Source organism: Falco rusticolus, chromosome 5, assembly GCF_015220075.1.
Source record: "Falco rusticolus isolate bFalRus1 chromosome 5, bFalRus1.pri, whole genome shotgun sequence".
Classification (NCBI taxonomy): Eukaryota; Metazoa; Chordata; class Aves; order Falconiformes; family Falconidae; genus Falco; species Falco rusticolus.
This window is the reverse complement of record NC_051191.1, coordinates 16,855,285-16,878,462: the sequence shown is the minus strand read 5'-3', so window position 1 is coordinate 16,878,462 and position 23,178 is coordinate 16,855,285. Positions and strand designations below refer to the sequence as shown.

The window sequence follows — 23,178 nt, the reverse complement described above, 5'->3', positions numbered from 1 at the left end:
CTGTGATGATGGGAGAGGAGTGGCAAGTGAAGAGAACCAGCCTTGTTCTCCTTAATTCTACATATTTTTGTATGAGCTGCATGTAACAGCTTTCAGGAAATCAATCTCCACATTTTCCTGAGTATGTTGTTAAGAGTTGTTCACTGGGCAGGCAGGTTGTGTTTGTTCTTTTGCAGCCCTTCATCTGCTGGTCTCAGCTGTGGGGACAAGGAAGAAGTAATTATACATGTAGTTTTACTGCAGGACTTCCCAAGCGCAGAGATGATTGCCACTACTTCTTTAGCTCTATATTCCCACCAACAGTGTTCAGTGACGTGAAACTCCCTTCTGACATGGAACTTTTCCAGCACCTTTGAGATCTCTGTGTCGGGTGATAAGAGAAATTCATTGACATGGAGATTTCTTGTGGACCTTCTCTACCTAAATTCTGTTCTGAAGAAGTATCGAATGTGAGAGAAGTGTGGAGACTGTAGTACTCATCTTGAAAGTTTGAAGTGGTGGTTAAATTCTGAGAAGTTTCCACTAAGAGAAGAGCAGAGTATATGGTTATTTGAGGCTTTCTCAGTCACCCGCCAGCCCTAATGTAGTGGTATTGTACTGTACTTTTGAGTGATCTGAAACCAGTAGAAAGTAATACATTGTTAAATGTACACTAAGGATTTTCATTGTCCTCCCACAACAAAATACAGAATTTATTTCCTTCTGGTAATACTTGTAACAAGTTTTTTTGTGTTACTGCAGGCCGTACAAGCCAATTTCTAATATTAGGCTTGTGAAACTAAGTTTCACATAGCTTTCTTCTATCAATGCTTAGTGATAACTGCAAAGTAAATAGTGTTGAACTTGGCTAAATGCTATCCGAGAGTTGTGGAGCATTCTTTTTGTTGATGCTCACTGAACCACAGGCTGCCTTTATCTTAAAACTAGGACCAGTCATGCAGCTCTCAACCTTGTTAAGAGCAAAATCTCCACTTTTAGTGAAAGATCCATCTAAGATAAACTTTTTTGGTGGCCGCAGTGATTAGAAAACAGAAAAACAGCATCAGGAAAGTGTGCATTTTTTTCACCTTGAGTATGATATTTTGTCGTCTTTTTTTTTTTCCTTCTGTTGTTTTTACTTTACGCTGCTTTGTCCAGGCATGTTTTTCTCTTTCTGTGTCCATGCTAGCTTCCTGCTCAGCTGTTTCCCTTTTAATCCTACTCTTTCATTCACACCCCACATTATCTCTTCTCCTGCATTGCTTAGTTCCCTTGTAACTGTAGGTATGTTGCATATCTAGATAGTGTTTAATCTTGTGGTTCTTGGGGGTTTGGGTGGGGTTTTTTTGGGAGGTTGTTGGTGGTGTACAACTGATGTCTGAAGACTTAGTTTATTTCCAGGCATTCCTTTGGGATGCTGAAGGGGCAGGTAGGAGCAAGTGACACTTTCGTTGGACTAGTTCTATCCCCCTGTAGTGTTCTGAGGATTGGAGTGCAACTTAACTGTTTAAACCCCATGTTGTGTATAATGAATGAATGCTTTTTTTTTTTTTTTCCCTGTGGATGGAAGATGATGAAAAAGCACATTCCATTTTCATCACAAAAGGTAGTGGCCATTAGAATCATATACCTAAATAGTTCATTCCTGTGGGTTTTGAAACCCCTCCCCTGGTTTGTGTTGAAGCTTATCAGGTTTAAGACATGGTACAGGAAATAGTGTCTCTCTGTTTCCAGAAGGGAGTAATTTTGGCATATACAAATAAGTATTTGTATGTAAAAATGTATTTAGTATCTTTGCTTAATGTGTGCATAAATTACATGATGAACTAGCTCAAATGAAAATCCTGTACCTTTTGATACTTATCATTTCAGATACTTCTGAGAATTCATCAGCACTCTATGTTGTAAATGTTGAAAGAAATGGGAAAATTATTTATACCTGGAAGGTAAGTCTGTCTCAGAACTTAAGAAAAATATAGCAGAGAACGACACTGTATGTGTATCTATGCCTAATTCAGTCTTTTTTGCAGTGAGGGTTAGAACATGAAAACTTGACTGATTACAACTTGTTTGGTTGTACAGTGGGAAAATACCCAACTCCGCTTCAGACAAAGGTTAAGAATAATGAAATGGAGAGTAAAGTACTGACCTGATTAAGTCCACAGGGTTTTTGCTGTTGTTTTCGGGGGTGGGTGGGGGGTGGGTGGAGAATCAGAATCTTGCCCCAAATAAAACACAACTTCTTTAACAGGTAAACTCTTTGTAGGTGGCATATTCTTTCACCGTCAGAATTTCTCAGGGAAGTCTATTAAATTCATGTGCACTGCTTTAGTTAAATATGTTTTCCCCTACCAATATATATGTTAAGATACCATTTATCTGACACTAAATCTGCTTCTGCTGTTCTTTGTTACTTTAATCAAGTTACTTTGTTTATTGCAAGTAGTCTCACTTGTTTGTTTGATGTCTGGAAGCATTTAGAGCTATCCTTTTTAACATCTCCATGGCATGTGTATAGCTTTTAGGTTGAAATGCCTGTAGTTCCAAGAGATTTTTAAATGGTTTGAGAAGGTTTCCCCTTGGTGAGACAAGCTGTGCTTCTTGTCTGTGCATCGAAGAGAAATGTGTGGAGCCAGCTGGATTCTGGAGGATTGTGGTTCTTGAAGAGTACAGATTGGAGATAGCAGACTCCAGTAGAGTAGGGCTGCCTTTCATTCCCTTCAGACTCAACAGTGTTAAACTCTCCAGCATCCCTAGGGTTAAGGGAAGAGGTGAGGCCTTCATCAAGGTAAAATACACTTTAACTGTGGGTGGATGTTTCCTTTAGTACAAGCATAGGGAGGAGAGTCTGTACAAGACAACAGTAACCATAAAAACAACACTGTAGAATGTATCAGGTTTTTTGGTTTGTCTGTTTGGTTTTTTTTCCTTGCTCAAAACTCTAGAAAGGCTTAATGAAAGTAACCCATCTGCCTCCCTAGTGGGAAATCTGGTACTGCATACGTGTGATGTTGCTGCTTTCTAGTGTCTGTTGAATCTCACACTAAGCTTTTTGGGGCTTCTGACAGTAGAGTCCAACTGCCTTGTAAGCAGTTCAGGCTCTTGCAGCTGGCAAAAGGGATGAGCTCAAGGTTCACTCATCTAAATGCTAGTGTCTGCCTGGGTGCTCCGTGTCTAAGCTCCCATTGTAGTTGGTAGGGATGTGGTCAAAACAGTTGGTGGGGTTTAGAGAACTGGCCTCTTGTAGCTTGTGCTTTGGGAAGGGGGTGTGTGAGGTGGAGGAGGTGGACAAATACCCACTAGACTCCATTGACTGAATTGGCCAATGACTCTCAGGAAGATTTAAACACCTAGGCTTAGTTCCTTGAACCTAGGGGTAAAGGCTGCATAGGAAGTCACTGAAAATGTTCACTGTATTTTCTCTTTCCTAATCTTGCAAATAAAGTGGCCTGTGCAGCCTGTGTGGTAGGAATGGCTGGATGACAAAGCCTGAGAGCTGGAACTAACAAACTGCACAGCTGTGCTCCCATTTTTACCTCTCAAATGTGAAGGTGAAAGAGGAAGGAGATGCTGCTGCTTCTTATCCTGTTCTCTTACCATGGTAGTGTGATTTTTTTCTCCTGAGTGAGCCAGCCTGCTGAAGAACCAGGATCTATTTATTCCTCTGTTGGGAAGAATGCTGACAGATTTTGTAAGTGTGATTTACGCTTGTTAGTGGGCAAACCGGAAGATAACTTCTGGGAGTCTTCTCACAAAGGACAAATGTATCCTAAGGTGGTATTGCATTAAATGTATGATGTTTTACCAGAGAGATGTTGTTTGTAGTGTGGAGTAGTTTCTTTCTTGGATCAGTAAAAATTCTGCTCACCAGCTGAAAGTTGTTGGTACCCACTTTGGTGCTGTTGATGTCAGTAGGAGTCAGTACATCTACACTTGTCTGCATACATGATAAGAACATGTAGTTATGTCAGCCGCAAAGCTTGTGTTAGTCAGGGTGGCTTGTATATTGGTCAGAGCACATGTGGTGGTCCAGGCTGTAGCTGCATTGCACTCATTCTGTGTCCTGAATGTGCTGGGTTCTGAGCTGCTAACGCTGTGCCCTTCTTGATGTCTGCTTTTGTTAAATTAGTTGTTTGTGTCAGCTGCAGTCACACCTTGGGACTGTGATACCTTCAAGTAGGACTGAACTTTTTTTTCCCCCTCTCTTGATTAGAATGCTAAAAACCAGGAAGTGTTGGGAGTATTGTGTCTGTGTCTGTCTTTTTATGCTTTATTACTGACTTCAGAAGGATTCAATCCAAATGTTCCTTTTTCCGAAACAGTCTATTGACAACATATGGGTATAGTTCTGTGGTTTTGGAGTTTATTGCAAACCTTTTAACAGCAGTATCCATTCATATTTACTTAGATGAAAAAAAAGAGTCTTGGTGTATGCATCTTAGTGAATGACAAGTAGTTTTAGTCTCCAATTTGAGATTTTGTTTAAGTTTTCATGAACTTGTTCTAAAATTCAAATATTATTTGCGCTTTGCTATTCTGTTAATACACATCATCACACTGGAAAGCTTACCTGGGGAAAACAGACTGCTTTTAGTGCCTGCAGTTAGTCCTTCTGTTTCATTAAACTTATGATGGAGGAATCATGATGTAATTACAGCTCCTAAAAACCTACAGATCTTACTGACTTGTTACAGCAGTTTAATATCTATCTTTCTGTCTCCCTCTCTTTCCTCTGTTCATGATAAACTGTTTATAAATGATGAGCTACCACTCCTGCAAGACACAGCTATATGTCTGTGAGCCTTTCCTGTTGGTTTTATAGCAGCAAACTTTAGCTTTGATATTGTCAGTGAGGATAGTGGACAAATAAGGATGTAAACTAAATGGAGCTGCCCTGGCTTATTTCCGAATATTTACAAATAGAAAACAACCTTTGTCTGCTAAGTGGAAGAAAATCCAGTGTTTTGCATGAAATCGGGGAGGAAGGTGGAGAATGAGCTTTATATTCAGGCTTATTTTAGAATATTGCATTTTACTGTAGGTGTGACAGCATCTGTCTTTCATGATGTTGATAATTGGAAGATGTTTTTGACAGAGGTGAATTCTAGTGTCAGCACTTCTATTTTGCAAAGCGATGCAAAAATCTTTACAGCAAACTTGAAAACAAGCATGTTAGCTTAAGCATGGATATGGGCACTGATCTGGTCCTGTTACCAGTCTTGTAAAGTATATTTTTCAGTAGCTAAGTACAGAGGATATTAGCGTTTCAGACACACTTGGAAAGAATGGTTATTTGAACAGTTATTTGTGAAAGCACTTGCTTAACCTTACATTAGGAGGGCTGAAGCCTGTGTCTTAAAGACATTTTGTTTTCCACGTTTAAATCAGAAGTCAAAGACTTTTGTCATTGCCACAGCAATGAGACACTCAGAAATAGACCCCTTAGGAAGAGAATACTCAGGCTTTTGTTTTAACTTTACAAAGCAAGATGCCATAACTTTGTAAATAATCACAGATTTCTCCCTTCTCCCCTCAAGCTGTAGTTAAAAACAATGATACTCACTGTCTGAGTACAAGCCTATGTGGCTGGATTTAATTTCAACAGTTTTGCAATATAGTGCCTATACCTAGAGTATTTTAATGGATTTCAGCTTGATTTGATATACAATATATGTTGCCAAGCAGAATTTACTTTAATTTTTTTTTTTAAATATTTTGAACATTTAAAGCATGGTAAAAATTACCAAGAAGAAAAGTTTTGATTTGTATAGTCTTAGAAGTGCCCCAAACAAAATCATTGTATATTATTATCAATAAGCTAGAAAGGATGTGTATTATGTTTCTTTTCAAAGGCAGTAGGGTAGTGGTGTCATCTGAGCTTGTGAAATATATTTAGCTTTCAAACAATCATTTCCTGAGGCAGAGCTGAAATCCTTTCTCCAGTGGGCAGGCAGATCACTGGAAGCTGTGTTTGCTTTCATGTTTCTGTGCTCCCTTTTGGCACAATGACCCACCAAGCTGGTGAGGTTTGGAATACCAGCCTTAAATCTTCGAGGGGCCATAGCATCCCCTTTCATTCTTGTGCAGATGTCTCCCTTCCTGGCCCTACTGCCTATAACTAAAACCAGTTTAGAACCAAAGTGAGAGAGAGGCATTTGGCTTATGCAATGGATTGTGGGCTGTGGATTGGCCACATTTCAGCTTTATCCCATGTGTTAGTTCTAAAAGGAAAAAAAAAAATCTTTGTTCTCTTTCTTGCCTCACTTTCTTGGAATTAGATAATGAACTGCCTGTTTATAGGACAGGGAAGTGTGTGAGGATGTGTGTCAAGGGGCAGGGGGAGGAAGAGAGGGAGGTGGGGGGAAAAAAAAACCCCAATGTTTAATTTTGTATGTATTTACATTGCCAGTGCTAATTTGTTTTCACCCATAGGGAAATCAGAGAAATACTCACATTGGATTGTATGATCTTCAAACTAAACAAAATGAGGTGAGAACAATACCAGGCTTCTCCCTGGTGAAGACGGTGCGGTAATGTTTCAGATTTTGAAGCCTTGCAACACAGTATGTTATGTCCTTAAGGAGTATATGCTTGTTCGAAACAGAAAAGAGACCTGAGAAGGTATTTGAATGGTTCTCAATAGTATTAAGATGCAGAACATTACAGAACATCTGAATGACTTGAGAGTAGTAAAGTATCATGTCTGCAGTCTTTATTTCTAAACAACCAATTCAAGCCCTTTCTAGTCCTCTTCACACTGAACATGTGTGCTAAGAAGTAAATGTTTGGGGTTTTCTTTGTTACGTGTGCATCCTCAGCCTGTTTGGTGCTACCATTTGTAAGAAATTATTCTAAAACTAAATGTACTGCAATTCAGTGACTGGAATCATAACAGGCCTTTGCAGGTGTCCCCATAACAGTATGAAATGATTGAAATGTCTTGTTTATGTAAAGGTCTGGTTTGCTGCTCTAGTGGCAACATAGAGCTCAAAACAACCAGTAAGAAACAAACGAATGAGAAAAAGAAGCAATACAATTGAGGCTTGAAATATGGTTCTTCTGGCCTTGAAATTATTTGCTTTAAAAGTAAAAACAGTGTACTGGTCAGCAGTGTTTTCCTAAGGAGGAGGAATTAGATGGTTTTCTTTATTCAGTTAAAAAAAAATATTAGCATTACTGTATTCCTTTACAGCACCTCTATGTGTTTGAGAGGGATCTACGCATAATCAGTTGTTCAGTCAACAATGAAAGGACATTATTGGGTAAATATGTGTTTTATCATTAATTTTTTTGTGTCATGGTAAAGATGATTTACTTTTGTAGGATGGTACGTTTGGGTCTAGAATTTCTTAAATCTGTTTTGATTCATGTGTTGCCCATGCAGTCTATGCATTTCAGTGGATCCATCACCAAATAATGTAGGTAACTACGTAAAGACGTAGCTGTAACAATATTGCTGGTTTATTAAAACAACAGTCTAAGACACACTGACCCTTTGTTCGCTCCCCCCTCCTGCATTTACACATGCCTTCTACATCTACAAGAGCTTCTGTTGTTCCTCTAACATATATTTTTTTGGTAAAAAAAGTCTGTGATGCTTGCTCTCCAAGAATGTTTAATAAGATTAATATCAAATACACGTGCTCACTGTGGCTGTGTTGATTTTTTTTCCCTTAGCGGTCAGCTTCCGTCAATATACAGAAGAGAGAGTCAGTCAGCTATTACAGTCAGGTACTACAAGTGGATTGTTTTAATACTGTTTAAAATAACTGTGTCCTTTTGCTTTTTTTCCCATGTAGTTTCTGTTTAGAAAAAAAAATTGTGTATAAAAAAGAATGTTACCTAAACCATGTTCTTTTTGCAGTATCCAAGTATTTAACCTTGCTAATTGAAATTCATCCCATTAATAATCTGAGAGTCCTAAAAGCTGTGGATAGCTGTGTTCAAGTACAGGTAAATTATTAAACTACTGAATATAAATCTTTTAAATCCACTGTACTAGAGAGGAAAAAGTGGTTGAGTACAGAAGTATTGCATGTTATCTTGCAGCTGTTATAGAGATAATGTACATTTCTCCATATAATGAAAAAAATTAGAAAGTTCATAAAATGTTTGATGTAGAGTACTTCTCTGACATGAAGGCTATTTTTTTCTCTTCAGTCCCCCAAGGTTTGCAATTGTAGTGATTGGTGACTATTAGTCTGTAATAATAGCTATTTTTATTAATTAAGTATCTTTAGTGTGCTTGTCGTAATTCTAAAATATGTTAATATCCAGCTAAAAAAAAATAAATTTTAGATAACCAAAGTAGTTCAGAACACTCATTTACTTACTTTTGTGAAACTTTCTGTATAGTTTCTTTATCCAGTTGAAGGCAGAAATACTTCTGCAGAAAGTCGCCTCTTGCTAGTCTCGGAAGATAAATGTGAGTTAATATTTTGAAAATACATTTTTATTCTTTTACTTCAAGATGATCTTTATACTTTACATTTCTGATAGACTTTTACTGGAAAAAAAGAAAAAAGAAAAAAAGAAAGGGTGTGAGCTATTCTAGGTTTTTTGTCTATCAAAACCTGTATAGCTTGATGGGATTTTTTTTTTCAACGTTAGCAGAATGGCCAGCTTTGACTGCAATTATTTGCTGAGTGCATGCATTCTTCAGTTATCTTTATTTCTAAAAAACTAGCATAGACTTTTATGGCTGCCTATATAAATTCAGAGCAGATCAACTGACTGGGAGATTGATTGTATTTAGTGTGTGACAGGTGGGATAAGAACAGGACAGTAGTTCCTTGGATGCAGCTAACTTTGCATGTTCAGCCTAATCTAATGGGAGAGAATGGTTAGAGGTGGACGCTTGGAAAAGGCTGTTTATCCCTCTTGCCTTTCAGTTGTCTTATAGAGTGGGATCACGTTTCCCATCTTTTTGGAGAGGCCTATTTTCTCTGGTAACTAGACACCCACCTTTAGGTAGGTGACCTTTGCCTACCTAAGGCCAGCTAATAGTGCTGTGAACTATATTGGAAAAATTTATCGCATCTGCTGTGTGACTCTTCCACCCTTTGCACAGGCAAAGTACCATTACTTTTAGGTAGCTTGTGTCCGAAGGGACTGTGAGGTGGTATTCATGCTAGGAAGTGAAACAGTGATAGGGTGTAGTCTCGGGCACAGGCATGCACCTGTGTGCTCTTTCATTAAAAGTGTGCTCCTTGGCTTGGTTTGGCATGTTTCCATTAGCAATCCTCTTGACAGTGCTGCAGTGATGGGGGCAGCAAACTGTTTTCATGAGGATGTGTGGCTGATGCCACCCTAGGCTCAGGAAAGGAAGAGTCCGGGTCTCTGCATAGACACCTGTGTCGATATATCGCAAATTTCCTCTTACACTGAGTTGAACTTCCCTGGCCCTAATGTGTTCTTATAGCATTCCGAGAGGTGAGATTGTTTAATAAGCTGTGTAAAAGCATATAAAAATGTATGATTGTAATGGTTTTCTTCCTTATGTTTTAAAGATATCGAACAATTTGATATTCATGTTGTTGCAGAAGAAGAACACAAAGTGGTAAGACTTGAAAAATCTTGGGGTTTGCTTCAATTGAAAATATAAACATCTGTAATTTTAATTCACTGGGTTTGAGTTTTATACTTTGGCAACACAAACTATATTGAAGAAATAGTAGGTATATTGTATTTTTTAGATAGATAGATAGATAGCATGGCAATTTACACAGCTAACCAGAAAGCTGATTGAAAAAACCTGTATACTGTGTAATCTATGAGGAAAGTAACTTATTTTATTGGTTTTTGTTTGTTGCTGAATGCATCTGTATGTTAGAAGTCAGGAGTAAACATAGTGTATATACATTTTTACACTATTTAAAACATTTGCAGAATCACCTTCCTAACTTTGCCTTTTGGGAGTCTGTGTCCTGGTAAAGGATTCATTTAGAAAACAAGCAAACAAAAAGACATAAAACTCCAAGTACTGTAACTATTACAATCTCTTCTTCCTCTCATCTTTTTCCCATTTTTAACATGAATTTGTCTTCAACAAGTTGTTGATGTTTTCCTTAAAAGACTTAATAATAATAAACATACGTCTAATATAGTAAAGAATTGTGTCAAGAAAGCCAATGTTTCAAAAGACTTAATAATAATAAACATACGTCTAATATAGTAAAGAATTGTGTCAAGAAAGCCAATGTTTCACTTTATGAAGACAAATGTAAGCTTGGAAGGAAAAAGTTAAGGACCTGATTTTCAGTCACTTTGAAGTCTTTCATCATTTTCTCAAAGGTTATCATGGCTTTTAAAGCAGGTGGGTTTTATATGCTAGACTGCATTTGTGGAGTAAAGACTTAAGAGTGTAATCAGAAAAAACCAGGTTAATCTGATGTCCTTCTAGGATTTGTTTTGTTTGACATGAAATCTCCCTACATCTTTCAAGAGTGCATTTATACAATCCTAGTAGTTTTCTGCAATTCTAGGCCTTTCCCTGCTGCCAGTACCCTCTATCATGTGGCTGTGACTTTGCATAGAAATCCCTTTTGGAGCTAATGTGTCTTCCTTCAATAGTTAATGTAGCTGGTTCTGAATGGGCTGTGATATTTCACTCCTCTCCTCTTCTCTATAACCAAGAGTGCTGTCTGGTTTTCTTTGTTCACTTTGAGCAGCCCAAGTGGTGAATTTCTTGCAAGAAAGGAATCTCAAAGAAAATGCTTTGGTAGCATGTGAACCCTGAAGACTGTGCTTCTGATCTCTTTAAACTGAGTACCTTGCACACAACAAAGGTGGACTTTGTGCAGCTAAGAAGTAGCATATTCCCTCCAAACACCTTAGTATTTGTGCCGCTTCTGTCATCACTTTTCTTTGTAAAGCACAGACTGTGTGTAATTGTTACAGAACCTTATATGACAACTTCTGATGTTCTCTCTTTCCCTTTAGGTGATTCAAAACTCAGGTCAGCTTCCAAGAGCCAGAGTTGCAGATGATCTCATTTGGGCACAATGGGATATGATGGAACAAAGGCTCTTCTACATTGTTCCAAAGGTGAGATGAAAGTCATTCTAGTAGTTTTTTCCTGCCTGCCTCATGACAGTAGAGTGTGTGGGGTAATAATAGTGTGAGTTTGTTTTTCGTTGTAGCAGTCTGTCCTGTTCCTGCCTCAAATAACCTAAAGCCAGACTTGCCTTAACTGCTGTTTGTGCATTGTAGATCACAAGAAGACTAGTGGTCTTAGTGCTTTCTAGAAAAAAGGGTGGGTTTGTCAGTTGTTTTGACTTTAAAAAGGTCTTTTATTCAAAAGCATCTAAATCTACCAAAAACTGTCTTGTGTATAATGCCTCTGTTCTAGAGAATTCGCATCTAGAAAGTATTTTGTACACAGACTTACTGAGTCACCAAATGAGGGCAGGTTCTTGGCTAGAAATGCTGAAACTCTTTGGATTTGTATTATTTTTTTTGTCTGAGGGTCTATTTGCACTTGATGTGTTCTAAGTAAATGAAAATTGACTTTTATTAACTTAGCCACCAGAAAAAATCCAAGTGTTAGGAAATAAGAGTAAATGGACTGTGATGGAGAAACATATTCCTATTTTTGTTTCGGAAATACCCTTTTTGAACTGACCAAAATAAGATACGGTTCCTTTTGCCATATAGGTAGTTATGGAAAACTTTTTTTTTTCCACTTTATAGAATGTGTCTGTGTGAGCCATGTAATAATGCTCTGCTTCAAGAGAGGGCCCACAAAATTACAGATGATGGGCAGATAATGATCTGGGACAGGAAGGAAGCATGTCATAGTGCTATTGTGGGGGGGTTATATGTGGTTTTTAGAGTTGTCTTTTGTCCCCTAACTTTTGCATATCTGTTAGCAAAGGGGGGGGTGAATGTGGAGGATGGTGTGGAGTATCCAGTCACTTTTCAACCTATATAATATGCTTTCTATTTTATCAGTTAAAAAAAATCCTCTTAATTCCAGGAATCAAAGAGTACTTTAAAATGTGTCCAGTTTTATCCCGATGAAAATTTTAACTCAATAGTAAGTCATGACTATTTTATTATACTATGTTTTTGGGTGGGATGTAATTGTGTCTTCTAGGCACTGATACAGAGATCTGTTTCAGTGTCTTTTATTTTTGGAACTTCTGCAGAGGAAAACTGGGTTTTGTTTTTCCATATTCTTTTTGGGTTTTTTGTTGGTTTTTTATTATTATTATTATTATTATATTCTTTTTCAAGATTATATTCAGTCAGATTCAGATTGTGCCACAGTAAGGTAACTTCAGTGGAATTGCACAGCTTGTCACTAGATTACCTAGAAGTAAGTGACATTCATGACATTATACTGATCTTATACTCAAGTACTGAAAAGCAGGGTTATCAAATGCACTGGACAAAGAAACCATGTACTAATTTTGTGTTGATTTTAAGTGAGGCAGGAAAATCTGTTGTGACAAAAATACAGACAACGGAACATAAAAATTACAACTGTTGAACATGTAACTGTTACTAGACTTTTGTCCCAGTGGCTGAAATTTATTCTAATGCAGGAGGTTAAATATCTCACAACTTCTTTTATTTTATTTTATTATTTTTTTTAAAGAATCTATTTTATGGGTTTTGAGGTGACTGTAAGGATTAGAGGAGGATAAATGAACTTTGTTAAAATGTTGAATTTGGTGAAATGTGAGTTCAACACATTTTACTTGTCTGAAATATTAATCATTATATACTGACCTCACTAAATAACAGGTTTGTTTTCATTTTTGATTAACAGCTGGAATCACACTTGGATATTCCTGTAAATGATACACAATTTAAGTAAGTTGGGTTTTTTATGTTTTGTATTGCTTTCCTTTTAATATATAGAGTCATGTTTTACAAAATTAAGTAAAATTTGTCCATACCACAGTATCTTTGTTTGCAGTTGCCTACATGGTACTGGAACATAAGAATAATATGAACACTGTGTCCAAACCTCCAGTTGCTCTCATTTTCATCGTGGCTAACTGTAAAATGTAACTTAATGCTTGACTGCTTTTTGGTGCCATTTTAAAAAATTGTCTGAAGAGCTAGCTATAGGTTAAACCCTCTGAGTGTTCTGTACCTATTTAAATTAATTTGTTTTAATCTTGCACATGTTGTAGTGGTGATGTCAAAATTCCTATCAAGGGAAGCTCTCTTTTTTTGATTGCTGTTACATGTTTTATTGGGCAGTTAACCAGACCAGTAGCTCCTTTTTATAGCCTATGAGACTCTGTTCTCTTCCAAAATGCTATTTCTAGGCACCCTGTGCATCCAAAGGCTAAGATTTGTCTGATTCTTCTGTGTCTTCTGTGCATCTGAGCTTGTCTCTTTAAGGCTGCCTTTTGACTGAGGAAAAACTAGTCAGGATGGTCTGACTCTGTCACAATTCATTTCATCCTCATCTGTCTTCAGTTGAATTTACAAAAGGGCCTGTTTCTCTTTGTGAATAAAAAGGGAGGCCAAAGCTACTAGATCTGATATCAATAACTCAAGGTAGTTGAGTTCTGTCCTGCCCAAACTGTGGCTCAGAATGTTTCTGCACTATACAGAAGGCTCAGTATGGTGCTACTGCACATGCAGATTGCCCCAAGCCGTGTTATCCTCTTGCAGTTAGTACTGAAAAAATCCTAGTCTCGTGAGAGCTTCAATGCTATAATAATTTTTTTCAAAATTATTGCAGAAGATCTGGGAGAAAAATCCCTACAGGATCAAAATCTTTTTTGGAAAAAAACAAACCAACCAGAAACAAACAAACGAAAACCCAAAACAACAAAAAATCCAAAGCAGCCTGACTACAATCTTCTGTTGCATGTTCTGCATGGCAAAAATAGAACTTGTAGATTATAAAGATAGGTGTCGTGGTTTAACCCCAGCCTGCAACCAAGCACCATGCAGCCACTTGCTCACTCCCCCCAACCCGGAGGGATGGGGAGGAGAATCAGAAAGGAATGTAAAACTTGAGAGTTGAGATAAGAACAATTTAATTTAAACAGAATAAAGAGGTAAGAACAACAATAATAACAATAATAATAATTATTAGAATGGAAAGGTGGAGAAAAAGGGTAAAGCAAAAGCCGTGCATGCAAGCAAAGCAAGGAATTCATTCACCACTGCCCACGGGCAGGCAGGTGTTCGGCCATCCCCAGGGAAGCCGGGCTCCGTCATGCCTAATGGTTACTTGGGAAGACAGACGCCATCAGGCCAAATTTCCCCCCTTCCTCCTTCTTCCCCCAGTTTATATACTCAGCATAACGTCACCTGGCATGGAATACCTCCTTGGCCAGCCCAGGCCACCCGTCCTGGCCGCGTCCCCTCCCAGCCTCCTGTGCCCCTCCAGCCCGCTGGCTGGCTGGGCCTAAGGAACTGAAAAATCCCTGATTTCGTACAAACATCACCCAGCAACAACTAAAGACACCAGTGGGTTATCAACATTGTTCTCACATCAGAGCCAAAACACAGCACTGCCCGAGCTACCAAGAAGAAAGTTAACTCCATCCCAGCTGAAACCAGGACAATATGTAAAACCATTAAAGCACAGGTGCAGCACAAGATTGAAAAAGAATATCATGGTTTAACAAGTTCCATGTGAACGTGATTTTGTGCTTTTCTTTTTGAATATTTCTGCTGAAATTAGTGTGCCTAATTGCAGATTAAAATGTAGCTTTACAGACAGAAGAATGGTAGTTAGGCTGCAAAGCCTTTGAGTTCTTAGGTATGATAAATGTTTGAACTTGCTCTCACTTCAAAGTATATGAATCGTTGGACAATGCTGCAGTAAGTGAATATGAAGGTTGCAAGTGTAATCAGAATTGTTGGCTTCTGATAGGTGTGCAGTCTTGGGATTCTGATTTCTGACTACCGTGGAGCAGATTGGTTAAAGCCTGATTTAACTTGCATTAGAGAACATTTGATTATAATTTCTGTGTTTTGATTACATAGTGACTGTTGTGATCTTTATGTTGTGATGAATCTCTGTGGATGAAGAAGTGATTTATTTAGTGTTCTTTATGTGCTTATAGACTTGTAAATTTTGGATGCGATTACTGTCAAGACCAAGATGTTGCATCTAAATCTTTGAATCTTCAGGTTTTTACAAGTAAAGCAGGTAATAGATAAATGCAAGTATTGTCAAAATGATCTCCACTAGTAATTATCATACATTGTAATCACAACTGATTACTAAATTTCTTTGTAAGATGTTATATATATATTTGTACTTTTTGTGTGAGTGTGAGACTTTTATTCCTTTGGTGTGTACTTGACAGGTAACTGTGCAGAGAGGGAAAGGGCAACTGTGCACTATTTTTCTCATTAAGTTGTTTTACTCTATGAAAGCTGCATTTGAAGTTGAGCTGAAGAGTACCACCTAGGGTTTTTATTATATGAACATCAACAATAAAAGTCACACAAATTTTCTGGTAGCCCAACTTCAGAGAACTGATATCATGCACTCAATTGGCGAAATGTCTCAGTCTAAGCACACTAGCATCTTCTGCTGGTTTCAGAATGCAGGTGGTACCAAAGCATGGTTGTGTAATATATTTGAGCAATTTAATGTTAAAGCTGACCAAAAATGTTAGAAGGTAAATTCAAGGAAGGTTTTGGCTAGTTCTGTTGTCTGGGTATCCAACATAGTATGTAACTTGTGTTACAGAGTGGGCATGTGTAAATGGAGTATGTGCTAAGATTTGAAGAGCTTCATATTGCTGTTAGCATGTGATACCTAGAATGTCCAAGTATGTGATACTTAGTTTAGTATATATATGATTCCTTAAACCTAAACCTAAAATGTTTCTTAAACCTTGAGGATTTAGGAGTCTCCCTGCATCCTAATGCATACCATAAGCTTTTTTTTTTTTTTTTTTTAATTAAATACTGGTCTCAAGAGGCATCTGTTCATTACAGATGCCTGCATTCTCAGCTTCTAAATTAGGCCATACTGCCAAGCAGAGATGGTATCTGATTAACCTTTGAATAGTCTACAGAGTTGTATAGGGATGTGACATGTTGCAGAAGTGGCTTTACATCTCACTTAAGGTGTGCTGTATACACACAGGCAAATTGCTGAGGTATTTGCCAGTTGCATTGAAGTGACCATTAATGCAAATCAAGTGAAATATAGGTTCCTTAAATGGATTATTTTTTTTTTTCTTATGGATGCAGACAATATGCTTACAGAGATTAAAGGGAATGAGTTAGAAATAAGAGAAAGCCAAGTTGCATTTCTACCAAATGTAGATTAGGTGGCTACTTTTTCTCTGTTAGCAAGACAGACTTATTTCTTATACAAATAGCCTGTCCAATAATGGAAAATATTATTGATTTGTGTATATATATGTTTCCTTTTAAACCTATGTTTCTCTAGGGTTTATTCAGATTGAAGCACCTTCTTTTAGTTTACAACGAAACTCAAGTCTTCCTCCAGCAAGACTGTTGTTTGGTTACCTTGAAGTAAAATGTTCTTTTCCATCTGCCAACACAGTATATAAATTCTGTGTGGAACCTTTCACATGCGCTTTTTATTGTGCATAATGTAAAACGCATAATTTGACAATTACTAAACGTATGTGGCTTTTCATTGAATGTTGTTTGAAATGGAGGACTACTTTGCACAACCCATTTCGAGTAACAGTTTGGAGCAAATGGTTTTGACCTGTCAAAGAACAATGTGGATAATTACACTACAGTTCCCTTTTCTGCCCCTTGTTTGCGGCGGTACACAAAACTGGACTACAAGCTGTTTTAGGTGCAGACTATGCCTTCTGTGGAACTGCTAGCACACTGCAAGTATTGTTGCCAATATCCCTATTTGTACCATTTGGACATCTATGGCAAAGATTAATTGCCTTCAAAATTAAATATACCATGGAATTTCCCATTTCATAAAACTGCTATTGGCTACTGCCAATCTGAACTCTGAATGAGATCACTCTTCCTTTCTCAAACTTCCGCAGCAGCAGAAAAGTAGCCCTGTTCCTCACACTCAGCACAGACTGTGGATAAAAGCCACTATGTACTTCTAGATTAGCTGAGATGAAGCAGTTGTAATCTCAAAATTAACTTTGTATGTCCAGAATTAAGTGGTTATTTAAAAACATTGGGCTCTTATGTTTTCTTTTAGCTCTTTAGAAGTACTTTTCATTAAATTTGCTCAGTATTAAAAAAAGTGCAGGCAGTAAGATGATATAAACCCTGGATTACTGTCACCTAACTTAACCTGCCTAAAAGTTAAGCATCTGGACTATATTTATAGAGAGAAATAGGCATCTCGAGAGGTTGGTTGCTTCTATTCATATTTCTTCATTTGCTCTATAGGCGTTTAAATGAGAGATGTTTGGATGACTGAAGTTAGATGAGGCGAGTCACTCCTAAGCCAGTACGTTTAGACAAAATGCCCTGGTGCAATGTTGTGTTTGGATTGTGACACATGGATGCCATTTGGAGACACTGGTACAGGCTTATACCTTACACTTCTGCATGAATAGAAATGAGGAATTTTAAGTTAAAGTTTCCAGGTTTCTTAGGGAAAACTTCATGTCTTCATAGGTGACTCTTAGCAAAAAAATTTTCAGTGATACGATGTTTATTTATCAAGTGGCAGAGTTGTAATTGTTTCCCTAATTCTGTTGAATGTTAGTAACTTGCAGTTACCCTGTATGAGTAGAGCTTACTTTTTAAATGCCTCCTTTTTTTTTTTAAGAAAAACTTTGTTGTCATTGAGGTCTTTTTTCCCTTTTATTTCTGAAAAGATAAGGGCTCATCCAAGTATATCTTCATGTGAGTCTTCTAATCTTGTGGCATTTAACTACAGCTCTTACTGTTTGCAAATTATTTTGAAAAGGATAGTGTGGAAGATCTGGTTCTACCTTCACATGAAACACTTACCATGTAGATGCAATAGGATAACAAGCTTTCCCTACATCAGCACAACCCAGCTCTTAATTTGCAGAGAGCACTGGTAATGGTAGGAAAGAAACTTATTTTATGTTCTCGGTCTCTGGCTGCCCTAATGTGATCGCCAAGATGGTATCAGGTGTAACATTGCTTGGGTAATTGCTGATCTGTGTCTGTCTTGTTTCTGTCTGTATTAATGAAGCACCATTTGGTATTTTCTGTTGTTCATAGGTCAGTTTGTTGACATTGGGATCAGTATCCTAGAGTTGAAAGATGCACATGCTATTAATGGTCCCTCATAGCCACTGTTTTTGTGATCAGTTTGCATATATTACCCACTGACATGTCAATCTGAACAGACTCACTTGCATGTTCCACGATTTATAGAACAGTGTATACACTAGCCTCCAGCATACAAGAAAGAAATTTGCAGTGTTGGGAGCTGCTGATAATAAAACAGCATTGTGGTTTGCTGGAGCTGTTCCAGTCTTCCTTATGTGTCCTGATGCTGCTACTTTAAAAATTATGCGTGTTCTGAAAGATGCCAAGTGCTCTGGCAAAATGCCCTGTCTATTGTCTAAATGACTCAAATATCCAAGCAAAACTGTATCAAACAATATTCAATCAGCTAAGGATAAGCAGGGGGAAAAAAATTGCATCTCAGAACAAAGTATGTACTTTCCCCAGAAGTGTGAAATGCCTCAGCTGTATCTGTATCGTGGCTATGGTACAGCCTTGCGGTCTGAAGTATGAGGCATTTAACCAAGTATAATACCTTGGTAGCTGTGCTTTTTTTGTATTTGTGCTTTTTCCATATTGTGTCTTTTTCTGTATACTTTGTATACATACACCTTTATATTTTTACAGAGCAGTATCTGTGTTAGTATTACCTTTTTCTTTCTTTTTTTTTTTAAGTGATAAACTTTCAGTAAAGGTTAAAGGTGAATGGTCATAATTGTGGCTCATTTTTTGCAACTATATTGGGGATAATGTGGTTTGAAAGCTTTTTCTAACATGAATGCCAAAGCATCAGAGTAAGTGGATTAATTTTATAAGAAATGGAGGGAGGGCTGTCATACAGTGGAGTCAAAATAATATCAGTCTGATTTAAAATTAGGCTGGGAGCAGGGAGCTTTCCTTCACAAAGTACCTTGGCTGAAATAAGTTTGTGCTAAGGACTGACTTGTCTCCTAAAAAAGGAATTAATGGCTCTTGGGGCTATAAAGGGGAGAAGTGACTATCATTTCTAGTGTGAGAAAGCTCTAGTAGTGTGTTATGCTGCTGCCAATATGAAATTACTTAGAAAGCAAACAAACTGTGTTTTACTATGTTCTGTGCATATTTGACAGTCCCTGAACAGAAATTATGTAGAGGTTGAGGAGTCTGTGGAGAGAAAGGCTTGATCAGTTTCTTTTTTTTTACTGTGAGAGGCTAAAAATGTACTTCTAAAGGGAAGAACTTGCCATGTCAGAACCCAGGTTTCCATTGTGTGCTGTATTGCCTCCTCTGTTTTCTCTTAATTTGTGTTTCACTAGGTAAATACCTTTTCTGAGAGATTAATTTTAGTTTATCATTTCAAACAGTCTTGCTTTAGTTTTGTGCAGTGTAAGGATGTCTAGGTATTCAGGTACACAAGTCATTTTTTGGTTTTTTTTTTTTTTTTTTGTCTTTTTAGGAGGCTTGTGTGTGTGTTGTACTCTAGCCTGTGATACTCCTGATGAAATAATGTACTCCGTGTATTTTTTACATAAAGGTAAGATTAAACTGTGAAGTTATGCTTTGTTTTGGAGAATGTCACTTTGCTGAAAAAGTCACAGAATGCCTTGCAAAACAAGTAACTACTGAAGTCTGCAAACAATAAACTACTGTGGCTGGTGTTTAAAGACAGCAGCTGCCTTAAGCTGCAAAATTGACTTCCCTGCTGTAGACTTCCTGCCTGATGCTGAACGAGTGGCTTCAAACCAGCGGCCTTGTGAGTGGCTATTAATTTGGTCCCTTATTTCTACCCAGGCTTTCTGGCATGCTGAGCACAAACATCAGTGAAATCTGTGGGAGCTTGCAGGTGTGTTGTACTTATGCCATAAGGCATTTGTATGGGAAATAGCCAGCAGCTCTTAGCTTGAATGTGTGTTAAGAGTTCCAGTTCAACATGTCATTTTCACAGCAACAGGTGCAACACCCACTGACTGTAAGAACAGTTGCTATTTAAGTGGTGCTCAAGCACCTGTTTTTTTTTCTTGAATGAAGAATGTTGTTTTATTCTAATCAGAATAAAACTTGTCATTAGCAAGATCTTTCTCATTTGATATATGGAGGAGAGAGGTGAATTATTCCTCGATTTGTAAAACTGCATAGTATGGAATAACCATGTTCAAATTGACAACACACCTCTGTTCAAGTGTTTGCTTTCGTGTGTGTGTAAGCATGTTTCTTTGCTGCTGGAATGTTGTGGGATTGAATGAACTGCATTTTTGTGTTCTTGAAGGCATTAACAAATTGGGAAAGTCCATTCTGGGTGTGACGGTACAGTGCATTTCCCCAGATGTACTTGATGTGTAGCTGAAGGGTAGTTGCGTTGCTTGGAGCTGACTATGGCCCTTGTACATCCCTATCTATACCAAGAAGAAATTGAGGATTAATATGGTGACATTGACCAGCTGCATCTAAAATGACCATGGAATGGAGTTGTTTGGTGCAGAGCTGTTTATGGATTCATGCAAGATTCATCAGTTGTACAAGAGGATTTTAAGACTGGTCCTGGAGTGACCCACAGAAGCAGTGTTATATCAGGTCTATAAGCCATGTTTTGGAGACATAAAAGGAATTCAGTTTGTGCTGCCGCATCTGTAAACTCAAAAGGAAGCTTCCCACCCGTTAAAGCAGTTGCTTGATGTAGCATAAACACAGAAGACACGATGTTGCAGTTGTATTCTGCGGTCCTGGTATTAGTTTGCATGTGTTTGTGTTAGCAAGTAACAGAGTGGTAATCATGAGTGTACTGACTCATTGCAAGCAAACATCAGTCAGTATCTTGTGTGAAAAGCTCTTTTAGATTCCTTTTCATCTGTAGTGTTGCTGTTGGTTTTGGAGGTCTCATTTTTTTTTTTTTTTTAGCATAGATAAAGCATATTTCTCTGCTCAGGTCAGGAATCAAAGTCCTGGATGAGTGGCTGAAGCATGGCTCATGATCTGTTTGTTTCCTTGGTGGTCCTGTAAACTGTGGATATATTGTCTTATCTTGAATTTTCATGCAGTATTAAGTAGCATCCTGATCATGACACCATTCAGCCATTAGGATATTGCAGCATGGACATTCGGAGGCCAGTCATTATCTCCTTAGTTATTTTAATCCTTAGCTTTGAGTCTCAGAGATTGCGGATGTTTGAGGGCTCTATGTCATTCTTACTGAATGCCAGAAGAAGTATGGTGTAAGTCTAGAATAAAACAACAGCTGTGCTGATGCAAAGCCCATGCAAACACAGCAGTTCTGAAATTAGCCTATGTTTAAACAGAACTGAACTAAATTACAGCAATAGGGCATGCAGATAAACAAACTGGAAATTCTTTAAAGCAGTTGAAAGATCACAAAAAAGCAAAGCACAGCTACATAAAGGATTTGTATTTGGGTTTGGTTTTTGGTTTTTTTTTTAGGGGGGAGGTGTTTTTACACAAGCTTGCTCTGAGATGGAATGCTTCTTTAAACATGAACACAGACTGTGTAGTGTGTGGCCACTTTCTGCATACTAAAGAACTACATTGTGTGGGTGCGGGTCTAAGTATGCAGCAATTCTGTTTAGAGTGAAGTAAATCTGTCTGTGCAGACAAGCCTGTAAAACAGTCTAAAATATCCCTGCTTGGGTGAATTGGCACTGCTGGTTTCTAGCTATACAGTCATACTTGGCTTTTAACAGATGGTGTGTGTTGTTTGGTTTTTTTAAAAGTATTGTTATTTTTCCCCAGGTTACAACAAAACTTTTACAGTTTCTCTAGAAAGAACAGAATCTCATCAATTGAAGGAAGTAGCTTTTATGAATCTTGGTAGGTTACTTGTGTTACTTCCCTGTGTGACTGCCATTCTGTGTCCCCAGTAGGGAGACAAATAGCTAACCCTTCTCTAGAAGGCAAAGTTTTTGATTTTTTTCTTGACTTTAAGTAGTTGTGTTATTTTGGTGCTTCGGGTTTTGTTTTCATTTGGGTTTGTGGTTTTTTTTCTTCTATATTTGTCATTTGATACTGTAGCACCTCACTATTAGGCAACTTCCTCTGAAATTGCCTCAGAATATGCTCCGGAGATCAGCTGCTGAGTTCTTGAGTGTCTCAAGCCTCTTGAATCCTCCCCTGGAAACCCAAATGTATTGCTAGTGTTTCCTGTGTTAATACAACAGCAGCTTTAATTAACTCCTTTTATATTTCCTAGATATAATCAATTGCATCAGTGAGAAGTGGGCCAAGATGAGAATCATGTGAAACAGCCTCTTAAAACAAATAAGTGAACAAGTGCTATATTGACCACTGTTATTTCTTTAAATAGACTATTATGTGGCTGCTTATTTGCCTGGCCAGTTCCTGCACCTCTTGAATATTCAGCATCCTGACCTGCTGTGCTATAGTTTATTTCTGACAGGTATGGTAACACTGCTGCTTGAAGTAATTTTATTGTTGTAGTGGAAACTTTTTCAAATATCTTTATGCGAAAGTTGTGTTTCTCAATGTTTGCATTATTGCAGTGTTCTGAAGAAGGAGAGAGATTGAAAAAACAAGAATGGCATTTTTGCCACTTTCCATTTTAAAAAGAGAATCTGAAGTGACATTTCATACTTCATCTATTACATACTTCTAGATTGTTATGAAATGGAAGGTGACCTTTCACTGAATTTGAAATTCTTTGCCTTGGTTTCATAGTTTCCCTTCCCTCATCTTTGCACATGCTTCTCGGTCCTCTACTGTTCTCAGATTTCACATGGAGATGTAAATTTGATTTTACATTTCCTTCCTCCAATTGAGTTGCTCTAAATGTGTGTGTTTGGAGGGTGTGGGGAGAGGAAATCTGTGTTTCCTTCACCTGATCAGGCTGATGCAATTTGATTTAGAGTCTCATCCAAGAGGCACGTTATTTCTTTTCCAACAAACGTGTCTTTATGGGAAGTGAGTTATTCTTGGAAGTGGTGGTCCTTTGTTTGAAAACAGAAATCTGTTCTTCTGATTGGGTGAAGGAGTGGTAAGTAGTGGGAACTGGTGCATGGGCAGCATCACAGGAAGCTAACTAACTGTTGTATATAC

General features: G+C 37.8%; 1 protein-coding gene across 2 annotated transcripts in view; it reads left to right on the top strand.

The window, feature by feature from the left end:
• Nucleotides 1–23,178, top strand: part of LOC119148002 (gamma-secretase activating protein) — a 49,982-nt gene that overhangs the window by 2,206 nt on the left and 24,598 nt on the right. Inside the window, exons 1-15 of one of the 2 annotated variants that reach the window (XM_037387493.1) lie at nucleotides 1,351–1,408; nucleotides 1,852–1,925; nucleotides 6,412–6,468; nucleotides 7,172–7,241; nucleotides 7,657–7,710; nucleotides 7,844–7,932; nucleotides 8,335–8,404; nucleotides 9,489–9,538; nucleotides 10,921–11,025; nucleotides 11,957–12,016; nucleotides 12,755–12,798; nucleotides 15,024–15,109; nucleotides 19,574–19,651; nucleotides 21,859–21,936; nucleotides 22,430–22,522. In XM_037387493.1, coding sequence (XP_037243390.1) covers nucleotides 1,354–1,408; nucleotides 1,852–1,925; nucleotides 6,412–6,468; nucleotides 7,172–7,241; nucleotides 7,657–7,710; nucleotides 7,844–7,932; nucleotides 8,335–8,404; nucleotides 9,489–9,538; nucleotides 10,921–11,025; nucleotides 11,957–12,016; nucleotides 12,755–12,798; nucleotides 15,024–15,109; nucleotides 19,574–19,651; nucleotides 21,859–21,936; nucleotides 22,430–22,522 — 1,063 coding nt within the window. In that variant the 5' untranslated portion in view covers nucleotides 1,351–1,353. Of the gene's footprint in view, nucleotides 1–1,350; nucleotides 1,409–1,851; nucleotides 1,926–6,411; nucleotides 6,469–7,171; nucleotides 7,242–7,656; nucleotides 7,711–7,843; nucleotides 7,933–8,334; nucleotides 8,405–9,488; nucleotides 9,539–10,920; nucleotides 11,026–11,956; nucleotides 12,017–12,754; nucleotides 12,799–15,023; nucleotides 15,110–19,573; nucleotides 19,652–21,858; nucleotides 21,937–22,429; nucleotides 22,523–23,178 lie in introns of those variants that run through there. The other variant, XM_037387492.1, reaches the window with a different exon arrangement.